We start from the raw sequence: 12320 nt of genomic DNA, 5'->3' as shown, positions 1-12320 counted from the left end.
GATGCTTTCCATGCTTCCTAAGTCATTTATGGAGCGTGGGAAGCGCTGACTGGGCGATGCGATCAATGGTCCGATCTGATTCCCTTTGGGGGTCAATTGGAATAGATCCGGAAGGGACCTTGGAGGTCTTCCAGTCCAACCTCCTACACCAGTGATGGCGAACCTTTTAAAGACTGAGTGCCCAAATTGCAACCCAAAACCCACTTATTTTTCGCAAAGTGCCAGGGCCACATCAGCACTGTGGTGCCCTCAGGGGGGGGGGCAGGGAAGTGCCTCTGAGTGCCGCCTGTGGCACGTAAAACCGGCGGCGCACAAATGGGTCACCGTGCTGCAAGGCGCAAAATCAGCCACTGCCGCACCGTGGGGTGCAGATTCAAGGAGCTGCACCACGCAAGAATGGGGCAGTGAGCATCATGCAGGCCCCAACCCCGCCCCATTTGCAATGCGTGCGTGCTCGCGGCCCTGTGCGTGCATGTGCATGCATGTAAAATGCTTCCCCCTCCCTTTTCTTCCAGTCAACCAATCGACAATGGTTGGTGACCTCTGCTCTACCACCTCTACTCGTGTTTGCTAGTCGGCCCCTTTGCCTCCTCTGTGCTGGGCGGGGCGCTTGCTCCGGGCAGCGGTGGCAGCCTGACGGACCTGCTGTTGGCGGCGGCGGCACGCGGGCCAACAGAGAGGGCTCTGAGTGCCGGCGTGCCATAGGTTCGCCACCACTGCCCTACACCATTCCAGACAGGTGGCTGTCCAGTCTTTTCTTAAAACAGTAATGAAGCACCCGCAACTTCTGGTGGCAGGCTGTTCCTCTGGTTAACTGTCCTCACTGTGAGGAAGTTTCTCATTAATTCCAGGTTGCTTCACTCCTGGATTAGTTTCCATTCCTTGTTTCTTGTCCTGCCTTTGAAAAATAAATTGACACCCCCCACACACACACACCTTCCTTGTGGCAGCTCCTCAAATAATGGAAGACTGCCATCATGTTATCCCTCCACCTTCTTTTGACTAGACTGGAACTTACGACAGATCCAAGTCTCTGAATTAAAGCCAACTTACAAACGCAAACACAGACCATTTTGTGGTGATATAGTCATAGTAATAGCAGTAAAGTTGGAAGGGACCTTGGAGGTCATCTAGTCCAACCCCCTGCTCAGGCAGGAAACCCTACACCATTTCGGACAAATGGCTGTCCAGTCTCTTCTTAAAAACTTCCAGTGTTGGAGCATTCACTGCTTCTGTTGGCGGGTTGTTCCACTGGTTAATTGTTCTCACTGTCAGGAAGTTTCTCCGTAGTTCTAGGTTGCTTCTCTCCTTGATCAGCTTCCACCCGTTGCTTCTTGTCCTGCCTTCAGGTGCTTTGGAAAATAGCTTGACTCCCTCTTCTTTGTGGCAGCCCCTGAGATATTGGAATACTGCTATCATGTCCCCCCTTGTCCAGGCCAAAATGAATACAGAACAACAGAGATGGAAGGGAACTTCTAGGTCATTTAGTCCAACCCCCCAGGCCCAAGCAGGAGACTCTACACCAGTGATGGTGAACCTTTTAGAGACCAAGTGCCCCAAAACCTCCCACCTGCAGGACCACCCACCTCCTCCATGGCTGGCCGCAGCAGATCGTCCAGGTGCCCCAGCTGCCCCATGGTGGCCACGACCTCCGCCTGTGCCCCACAGCATCATCTGTGTGCAACGGGGTACGAGCGCGGAGTCTTGCCCTTGCTGCCCGCTGCCATGTCCTTGGCTGCGCTGCTCCGGGCAGGCCACACCTGGGGGCGATTCTCCTTTGGGGGGGCTGCTGGTGAGGAGGGGGCCACGGGGTGAAGTGGGGCTGGAATGGGAGGGATGGGAGACAATTTATAATAACAGAGTTGGAAGGGGCCTTGGAAGGTCATCTGGTCCAACCCCTCACCCAAGCAGGAGACCCTACACCAGGGCTTTTCAACCTTTTCACCCATGGTACCACTTTTAGGAGATGACAACATCCGAGTGCCACCAGTCGCCTATCAAGGTATCAAAAACTTGATAACCAAAAAAAAAGGGAAAAAAGCTATAAAGTACAGATAGTCCTCGACTTACAACAGTTTGCTTAGTGACTGTTCGAAGTTACAATGGCGCCGAAAAAAGTGCCCCCCAAGCCACAGCCGAGCAAGACACCTGCCCACCTGTCCGAGGTTTTCATTGTTGTGAGCATTTCTGTTGAGGATTGGCAGCGGGGGTGGGGTGGGGGGTGTTTAGTTTTTATTCCCCCCCATCTGCTGGGTGGTTGCAGCAGGTTTTGGTCACTTCACATGACCCTGGGACACTGTGACCGTCATAAATATGAATCGGTGGCCAAGCATCTGAATGTAAATCACAAGACCCTGGAGAGGCTGCAACATTCCAGCTGATCGGTGCTTCTTCGGGGCTCAGCAGAAGCTCCAGGATCAGCGCTGAGCTCCAGCTGGAGCCTGGCGCTGATCCTGGCGCTTCCGCTGAGCCCTGACAGCCCCGAAGAAGCGCCAATCAGCTGGAAAGCGGCACTGATCCTGGACTTCTGCTGAGCCCCGACAGCCCTGCAGCTCCAGCCGTCTCTCGCTCAGGCTTGTGCGGTGCTGCCACCGGTTCAGCTCATTCCCCTCCCTACTACCACTTTCCTAGGATGGTCGCGTACCACCTGCCAGGTGCCAATGTACCACAGGTGGTACCCATACTACTGGTTGAAAAGCCCTGCCCTGCACTATATCCAACAATGGCAGTCCAGACTGTTCTTCAAAGCTTCCAGTTAGGAAACTCCCACAACATCTGAAGGCGACTTCTGTTCCATGGGTTGATTGTTCTCACGGTCAGGAAGTTTCTGCAGGGAGGTATTGTGGACAGAAAAGACCTGTTTATATCTGAACAGTTATTGCATGTAAGTGTCTGGGGGGGGGGAGAGTATTTGGGGGGGGACCACCTATTGGGTCCTTGGAGTAGGCAAAGGACTCAGAATTGCTCTGGAAACAGTAGAAGAGTTTGGGGGGCTGGAGGGACTTTAGGGGGTGTTGTAGGGAAGGGATTGTGATCGTGGACCCAAAGGACATGATGTTCTGCCGTTTCTATCTGTTAGAGAAAAATTTCCTCTTGGTCTTTTGTTCTTGCTGCTCTCAAGGCATAAAGTCCTTTCCTGGTTGCAACCAATGAAGCCGATTGTGTTTTCTAACTAATTAAAATGCCATGTACTTATTTTAAGATCCAGGTGGTTACTGGGGTCGAATACCATCTTACTGTGCGGATGGTGAAAACAGCAGGTAAAAAGAGGACCAGTAAGACAATGACATTTAAGGAGATCCAGCAATGTAAAGAACCTCTAGGACAGTGGTTCTCAACCTGTGGGTCGGGACCCCATTTGGGCTCGAACGACCATTTCAAGGGGGTCGCCAAACAACGCAGTCCGCCATTTTTCCCCCCTTTTCCTTAGCTGTGCTCCTCCCTTTTATTCTATTGGCTTTTGAAAGCCAATAGAATAGACTCTCTTGAATAGAGTCTAATTCTATTGGCTTTCAAAAGCCAATAGGAATTGTCCAGGCTGTCTCTGCCCTGCTGAGCCCGCCAAAAGTCGAAGTCTGCAAACGGTGCTGCACCCGTTGAGTAGTCCTCGACTTATGACCGGTTGAGTAGTCCTCTACTTGCGACCGGTTGGGGGTCGCGGCATTAAAAAGGTTCAGAACCACTGCTCTAGGGTATATGCAAGTGAGTTTACATGCCACATTCCGAGTATATATTTGCGGATTAAAAAGGGATAAAACCTGCCTTGTCTAACCTCAGCAGCCCCCTCTGTAAAGCAGACTTTAATTATTTTCATGGGTGATTTCAATTCAAAACACTGGAGGTGACCTGATAACGGTGTTTGCTGTTTGAGAGGCTGCCACAAAAAAGATGGGGGTCACCTTATGCTCCAAAGCAGCAGAGGGCAGGTCAAGAAACAATGGATGGACATTAAAAAGTTCTCAAAAATGATTAAAAAAACACTAAGATCACTGAAACCCTCATATCACTGGAATATGAGCCAGCAGGGTGCTGCAGCTGCCAAAAAAGCCAAGGCAATCCGAGGCTGCAGGCTGCGTGTCTAGGGCGATTCTCCATCCTCCAGAGCGTGATTGTCCCACAGGTGGACTTTCCTGTTTTTCTAACCAGAGGCTGCATTAACAGGGATTTGGGGCCTGTCTCCGTGGGCGCCCAATGCCAGATCAAAACCTCTGAGCAGGTGTTCATCCAAGCCTTGTGCAGTTTCCCGATCTCCTCCATCGCATCAGGGAACAGCAGTCCACTCTGTTCTTTCTGGAAAAATGCTTTCCATGCTTCCTCAGTCATTTATGGAGCGTGGGAAGCACTGACTGGGCGATGCGATCAATGGTCCAATCTGATTCCCTTTTGGGGTCAATTAGAATAGAGCCGGAAGGGACCTTAGAGGTCTTCTAGTCCAACCTCCTGCTCAAGCAAGAGATCCTGTATCCTTTCAGATAGGTGGCTGTCCAGTCTTTTCTTAAAAGCCTCCAGTGATGGAGCATCCACACCTTCTGGTGACAAGCTGTTCCGCTGGTTAATTGTCCTCACTGTGGGGAAGTTTCTCTTTAATTCCAGGTTGCTTCACTCCTGGATTAGCTTCCATTCACTCCTTCCTGTCCTGCCCTTTGACCCTTTGGAGAACAGGTCGAGCCCTTCTTCTCTGTGGCAGCCCCTCAAATATTGAAATACAGCCATCATGTCCCCCCCTTTCCCCTTTTTTTCTCTAGACTGGCCAAACCCAAATCCTGCAACCGTTCTTCATGTTTTTTGTCTGCAGGCCTTTGAGTTGCTCTTCTCTGCACTTTGCCCAAATTCTTAACAACTTTTTTGTAACATGGTGACCAAAACTGGATGCCACATTCTCCAGAAGCCCCCCAATCACCCTTGTTGCTCTTCGTTGAGCAGTAACTCCTCATTCCCCCCTCCCACGATGTCAGTCTAACCTCCGCAGGTGAGAGGGGGGACCCTGGGGATGGGGAGGTGGTGAGAACCTGGGCAGGGGAGATGGGCCAGCCACAGGGGCGGGGCTTCTGGGGAATGGGCGTGGCCTCTGCACAGGTAAGATCCCCTGCCACCTGAGACTCCAGCAGAGCGTTGCTGTCCAGGCTGACTGTTGGGATTGCTAGCTTTGCGTCCGTGCCTGCCAGATTCCCTCTCTCTCTCTCTCTCTCTCTCTCTCAACAGCCCCATGATGCACTCCCAGATGCCAGTCCGGTCCCTTCTCTGCGCCCTCCTGATGCTGCCTCTGGGGATGCCCCAGGGTCTTGTCGAATTGCGCCTCTCAGATCAGGGGGTGCAGCAAGCCGCAGCCTTTGCCGTGCAGGAATACAACGACGGCCGACAAGACGCTCCCTCCTTTTTTAAAAAGCTGCGAGTTGTGTACGCTCAATCACCGGTGCGTGTCTGGGGCTAGGAGGGAGTTTTTCTGGGGATGGGGGGGGGGCAGCCTTGGAGTAGCCAAACGATTCGGAGTGGAGTTACTCGAAGGTACAGTGGAAGGGAACTGAGGGAGGGGAGGCACTTTGGGGAGGGGTCTTCCCAGGAAGGTACTGTGGACGTGGAAAGGAGGGGCCTGACTGTTCATACTTAAACAGTTATTGCAGAAGTGTGTCGTGGGGGGGGGGAGAATTGCAGGGGGGGGCAGCCTCGTTGTGTCTGTGAAGCAGCCAAAGGACTTGGATTTGCTCTGTAAACAATAGAAGAGTTTGGGGGGGCTGGGGGGAGCTGGGGGGGGGGCTCTAAGGGAGGGACTGTTATCCTGGACGCCAAGGACATGGGTTTTTGCCGTTGGTATCCGATGCAGAAATGTTTCCTCTTGAAATGATGTTTTTGCGGCTCTCGAGGCATAACGTCCCTTTCCGCCTTGCAACCGATGAGGCTGATCATGTTTTCCAGTGAATTAAAAGGTGATGCTACTTATTTTAAAATCCAGGTGAATTTTCCCAACGTATACCATCTTACTATCGCGTTGGTGCAAACTGCATGTATAAAGAGGCCCGGTACCACAATGGCGTACGTGAAGATCCAGCAATGTCCTCTATTTCCAGGCCAACCGCAGGTGAGTTGAGATGCCAAATTCCGATCATATATTCGCGGTTTCATTGATAAAAAAAAAAACCTGCCTGGTCTGAGCTCAGCAGCCCCCTCTGTAAAGCAGATTTCAATTATTTTCATGGGCGATTTCAATTCAAAAGACTAGAAGTGATCTGATGATTGAGTTTGCTATATGAGGGGCTGCCCCAAAGAAGATGGGGGGGTCACCTATTCTCCAAAGCAACTGCAGGCAGGAGGAGAAGCAACGGATGGAAACTCATCAAGGAGAGAAGCAACCTGGCATTAAGGAGAAATTTCCTGTCAGTGAGGACAATTAACCAGTGGAACTGCTTGCCACCAGACGTTGTGGGTGCTCCATCACTGGAGGCTTTTAAGAAGAGATTGGACAAACGCTTGCCTAGAATGGTTCAGGGTCTCCTGCCTGAGCAGGGGGTTGGACTAGAAGACCTCTAGAGTCCCTTCCAAATTTGTTTTTCTCTTTCATTCCCTTCCAGGTAAACTGCTACTTTAAAATCACATCTTATCATGGGGATACTATGAGCTTGGACGTCCAAATGTGCCTTGATTCTATTGACACAAATGTGCAATGGACTCCCGAACATCGCCATCTCTGAGTTTCTGAAATTGTTCCTTGACATACACGGAGGCCTTTCCTGGCGCTTCTGTTTTCTCTAATTTTCATCTTTGAGAAGAATCGACATTTTGCTAAATCAGTTGATTAGTCCTAATAAAGCGATCATCATGACGTTCCGTCTTGTCTTCCTTTCTTGTCCAAATCCCATCCAGCCTTTCCGTTTTCATGGTGACAGCACAATGACACCATGGCTTGTTCAAGAAAGCCTCCAGCCATTTGGGGTACTTTCCAAACTTCTGGAAACTTTGATCCATTTGACAGTTTTCAAGAAGTGCAATTAAGATTTTTAACAGAATTAATTCTGCTTCTTTCCCAAACTCTAGTCCAATTGGCATATTATGCCAGTGAACATGCCTAGCCCCTTGGGGACACAGAATACGAGAGGGAGGGAGGGGGGGAGAGAGGAAAGGATAGGTTGAAAGGAAGTGGGAGGAAGGGAGGGAGGAGGGAAGAAGGAAGGAAGGAAGGAAGGAAGGAAGGAAGGAAGGAAGGAAGGAAGGAAGGAAGGAGGGAAGGACAAAAGAGATATAGGTTGAAAAGGAGGGAGAGAGGGAGAGGGGAGGAGGGAAGGAAGTGAATAGAAGAGGGAGAGAGGCTGGAAGGAAGGAAGGAAGGAAGAAAGGAAGGAAGGAAGGGAGGGAGGGAGGGAGGGAAGGAAGGAAGGAAGGAAGGAAGGAAGGAAGGAAGGAAGGAAGGAAGGAAGGAAGGAAGGAAGGAAGGAAGGAGGTGATATACTAACTACAACACAAAGCTATATCCACCCTTTGTGCCCTGGTAATAATAATAATAATTCTGGAAGATAATTATAATTGTTATTATTGATGATGATGATGATGATGATGATAAAAATAATAATGTTGGAAGGGACCTTGGAGGTCATCTAGTCCAACCCACTATTCAAGCTGGAGAACCTATTCCATTCTGAACAAATGGCTGTACAAACACTTCTTAAAATCCTTTTAAAAATGATCAGAAAAACGAATATCACTCGAACCCTCATATCACTGGAATATGAGCCAGCAGGGTGCTGCAGCTGCCAAAAAAAGCCAAGGCAATCCGAGGCTGCGAGTCTAGGGCGATTCTCCGTCCTCCAGAGAGTGATTGTCCCACAGGTGGACTTTCCTGTTTTTCTAGCCAGAGGCTGCATTAACAGGGATTTGGGGCCTGTCTCCGTGGGCGCCCAATGCCAGGTCAAAACCTCTGAGCAGGTGTTCATCCAAGCCTGCTGCAGTTTCCCGATCTCCTCCATCGCATCAGGGAACAGCAGTCCACTCTGTTCTTTCTGGAAAGATGCTTTCCATGCTTCCTAAGTCATTTATGGAGCGTGGGAAGCGCTGACTGGGCGATGCGATCAATGGTCCAATCTGATTCCCTTTGGGGGTCAATTAGAATAGAGCCGGAAGGGACCTTAGAGGTCTTCTAGTCCAACCTCCTGCTCAAGCAGGAGATCCTATACCCTTTCAGATAGGTGGCTGTCCAGTCTTTTGTTAAAAGCCTCCAGTGATGGAGCACCCACACCTTCTGGTGACAAGCTGTTCCGCTGGTTAATTGTCCTCACTGTGGGGAAGTTTCTCTTTAATTCCAGGTTGCTTCACTCCTGGATTAGCTTCCATTCACTCCTTCTTGTCCTGCCCTCTGACCTTTGGAGAACAGGTCGAGCCCTTCTTCTCTGTGGCAGCCCCTCAAATATTGAAATACAGCCATTATGTCCCCCCTTTTCCCATTCTTTTCTCTAGACTGGCCAAACCCATATCCTGCAACCGTTCTTCACGTTTTTTGTCTGCAGGCCTTTGAGTTGCTCTTCTCTGCAATTTTCCCAAAATCTCAACAACTTTTTTGTAACGTGGTGACCAAAACTGGATGCCACATTCTCCAGAAGCCCCCCAATCACCCTTGTTGCTCTTCGCTTGAGCAGGAACTCCTCATTCCCCCCTCCCACGATGTCAGCCTAACCTCAGCTGGGGAGAGGGGGGACCCAGGGGATGGGGAGGCTCTGAGCACCTGGGCAGGGGAGATGGGCCAGCCACAGGGGCGGGGCTTCTGGGGAATGGGCGTGGCCTCTGCACAGGTAAGATCCCCTGCCACCTGAGGCTCCCGCAGAGCGTTGCGGTCCAGGCTGACTGTTCGGATTGCTCGCTTTGCACCCGTGCCTGCCCTCTATCTCTCTCTCAACAGCCCCATGATGCACTCCCAGATGCCAGTCCAGTCCCTTCTCTGCGCCCTCCTGATGCTGCCTCTGGGGGTGCCCCAGGGTCTTGTCGAATTGCGCCTCTCAGATCAGGGGGTGCAGCAGGCTGCAGCCTTTGCCGTGCAGGAATACAACAACGACCAACAAGACGCTCCCTCCTATTTTAAAAAGCTGCAAGTTGTGTACGCTCAATCACCGGTGTGTGTCTGGGGCTAGGAGGGAGTTTTTGTGGGGATGGGGGGGCAGCCTTGGAGTAGCCAAACGATTCGGAGTTACTAGAAGGTACAGTGGAAGGGAATTGTGGGAGGGGAGGCAGTTTGGGGGGGGGGAGTCTTCCCAGGAAGTACTGTGGACGTGGACAGGAGGGGCCTGACTGTTCATACTTAAACAGTTATTGCAGAAGTGTGTCGGGGGGGGGGAGAATTGCAGGGGGGGGCAGCCTCGTTGTGTCCGTGAAGCAGGCAAAGGACTTGGGATTGCTCTGTAAACAATAGAAGAGTTTGGGGGGGCTGGGGGGAGCTGAGGGGGGGCTCTAAGGGAGGGACTGTTATCCTGGACGCCAAGGACATGGGTTTTTGCCGTTGGTATCCGATGCAGAAATGTTTCCTCTTGAAACGATGTTTTTGCTGCTCTCGAGGCATAACGTCCCTTTCCGCCTTGCAACCGATGAGGCTGATCATGTTTTCCAATGAATTAAAAGGTGATGCTACTTATTTTAAAATCCAGGTGAATTTTCCCAACGTATACCATCTTACTGTCGCGTTGGTGAAAACTGCATGTCTAAAGAGGCCCGGTACCACAATGGCGTACGTGAAGATCCAGCAATGTCCTCTATTTCCAGGCCATCCGCAGGTGAGTTGAGCTGCCAGGTTCCGATCATATATTTGCAGTTTCATTGATTAAAAAACACCTGCCTGGTCTGAGTCGGCGGCCCCCTCTGTAAAGCGGATTTCAATTATTTTCATGGGCGATTTCAATTCAAAAGACTAGAAGTGATCTGATGATCGAGTTTGCTATATGAGGGGCTGCCCCAAAGAAGATGGGGGTGGGGGGTCACCTATTCTCCAGAGCAACTGCAGGCAGGAGAAGAAGCAACGGATGGAAACTCATCAAGGAGAGAAGCAACCTGGCATTAAGGAGACATTTCCTGTCAGTGAGAACAATTAACCAGTGGAACTGCTTGCAACTAGAAGTTGTGGGTGCTCCATCACTGGAGGCTTTTAAGAAGAGATTGGACAAACGCTTGCCTAGAATGGTTCAGGGTCTCCTGCCTGAGCAGGGGGTTGGACTAGAAGACCTCTAGAGTCCCTTCCAAATTTGTTTTTCTCTTTCATTCCCTTCCAGGTAACCTGCTACTTTAAAATCACATCTTATCATGGGGATACTATGAGCTTGGATGTCCAAATGTGCCTTGATTCTCTTGACAGAGAGGTGCAATGGAGTCCCGAACATCGCCATCTCTGAGTTTCTGAAATTGTTCCTTGACATACACAGAGGCCTTTCCTGGCGCTTCTGTTTTCTCTAATTTTCATCTTTGAGAAGAATCGACATTTTGCTCATTCAGTCGATTAGTCTTAATAAAGCGATCATCATGGCGTTCCGTCTTGTCTTCCTTTCTTGTCCAAATCCCATCCAGCCTTTCCGTTTTCACGGCGACAGCACAATGACACCATGGCTTGTTCAAGAAAGCCTCCAGCCATTTGGGGTACTTTCCAAACTTCTGGAAAGTTTGATCCGTTTGACAGTTTTCAAGAAGTGCAATTAAGATTTTTAACAGAATTAATACTGCTTCTTTCCCAAACTCTACTCCAATTGGCATATTATGCCAGTGAACATGCCTAGCTCCTTGGGGACACAGAATAAGAAAGGGAGGGAGGGAGGGAGGAAAGGATAGGTTGAAAGGAAATGGGGAGGGAGGGAGGGAAGGAGGGAAGGAAGTGAATACAAGAGGGAGGGAGGGAGGGAGGGAGGGAGGGAGGAAGGAAGGAAGGAAGGAAGGAAGGAAGGAAGGAAGGAAGGAAGGAAGGAAGGAAGGAAGGAAGGAGGTGATATACTAACAAGAACACATAGCTATATCCACTCTTTGTGCCCTGGTAATAATAATTCTGGGAGATAATTATAATTGTTATTATTGATGATGATGATGATGATGATGATAAAGTTGGAAGGGACCTTAGAGGTCATCTAGTCCAGCGGTTCTTAACCTTTGTGTGACGGCGACCCCGTCACACAAAGGTTATGCGCATGCGCGGCGGCGGCGCGCATGGGGGCGCCCCCCCCCCGCGCGGTGCGCATGCGCGGCGGCACCCCCCGCGCGCGGCGCGCATGGGGGCGGGGGCCCCCGCGCACAGCGCGCATGCGCGGTGGCGCCCCCGCGCACGGCGCGCATGGGGGCGCCCCCCCCGCGCGTGGCGCACATGTGCGGCGGCGTTCCCGGAGGCGCGCCGCCGCCCCCACACGCAGCGCGCATGCACGGCGGCGCCCCCCAGAGGCGTGCCGCCGCCGGCACGCGCAGCGCGCGTGCGCGGCACCGCCCCCCCGGAGGCGCAGCGCGCCCCCGGAGGGGACAAAATGGCGGATCGCCACCTTTGGCGACCCCATAAAAGAGGTCGATCGACCCCAAATGGGGTCGCGACCCATAGGTTGAGAACCGCTGATCTAGTCCAACTCCCTGCTCAGGCCTATACCATTTCGGACAAATGGCTGTCCAGTCTCTTCTTAAAAACTTCCAGCGTTGGAGCATTTATTGCTTCTGGAGGCAGGTTGTTCCACTGGCTAATTGTCCTCACTGTCAGGAAGTTTCTCCTTAGTTCCAGGTTGCTTCTCTCCTTGCTTAGTTTCCATCCGTTCGTTCTTGTCCTGCCTTCCGGCGCCTTGGAGAATATCTTGACTCCCTCCCTCTTCTTTCTGGCAGCCCCTGAGATATTGGAACACTGCTATCCTGCCCCCCCCCTCATTCTCTTCATTAAACTAGACCAGTGGTGGCGAATCTATGGCACGGGTGCCAGAGGCAGCACTCAGAGCCCTCTCTGTGGGCACGCGCGCCATCGCCCCAGTCCTAGGCCTTCAGCTGGGTTTTATAAAATCTTTTTGCTTTAGGCTTCCGCTGCCATGTGCAAAAAAAAAAGGTTCAATCAGTCAGTCAATTTCAACTTCTCGCAGAGAATTGATTGATTGGACTTTTTAGTCCCACCCAGTCTGCCGTTACCACTGCAGCCACACCCACCCAATGGGCCACACCCACCCAATGGGCCACACCCACCCGGCACCCGACGATGCATAAGTGGGTTTTGGGTTGCAGTTTGGGCACTCGGTCTCTAAAAGGTTCGCCATCACTGAACTAGACATACCCAATTCCAGCAGCCGTTCCTTATATGCTTTAGCCTCCAGTCCCCTAATCATCTCTGTTGCTCTTCTCTGCACTCT

General features: G+C 51.4%; 2 protein-coding genes across 2 annotated transcripts; both read left to right on the top strand.

The window, feature by feature from the left end:
* Positions 1–4860: 4860 nt before the first annotated feature.
* On the top strand, positions 4861–7013 carry LOC120318515 (cystatin-like). Its single transcript, XM_039366216.1, has 3 exons — positions 4861–5413; positions 5951–6076; positions 6567–7013. The coding sequence occupies exons 1-3, from the start codon at positions 5207–5209 to the stop codon at positions 6684–6686; spliced, it is 453 nt and encodes a 150-aa protein (XP_039222150.1). The 5' UTR covers positions 4861–5206; the 3' UTR covers positions 6687–7013.
* A 1420-nt stretch (positions 7014–8433) lies between these two features.
* Positions 8434–10677, top strand: LOC120318516 (cystatin-like). The gene is made up of 3 exons (XM_039366217.1): positions 8434–9092; positions 9621–9746; positions 10239–10677. Exons 1-3 carry the CDS (start codon positions 8886–8888, stop codon positions 10356–10358), a joined length of 453 nt encoding a protein of 150 aa, XP_039222151.1. The 5' UTR covers positions 8434–8885; the 3' UTR covers positions 10359–10677.
* Positions 10678–12320: the final 1643 nt, after the last annotated feature.

This window comes from Crotalus tigris, unplaced genomic scaffold (assembly GCF_016545835.1).
Source record: "Crotalus tigris isolate CLP2741 ecotype Arizona unplaced genomic scaffold, ASM1654583v1 scf7180000020245.1906669, whole genome shotgun sequence".
Lineage (NCBI taxonomy): Eukaryota > Metazoa > Chordata > Lepidosauria > Squamata > Viperidae > Crotalus > Crotalus tigris.
This window is presented reverse-complemented; position numbering and strand designations above follow the sequence as displayed.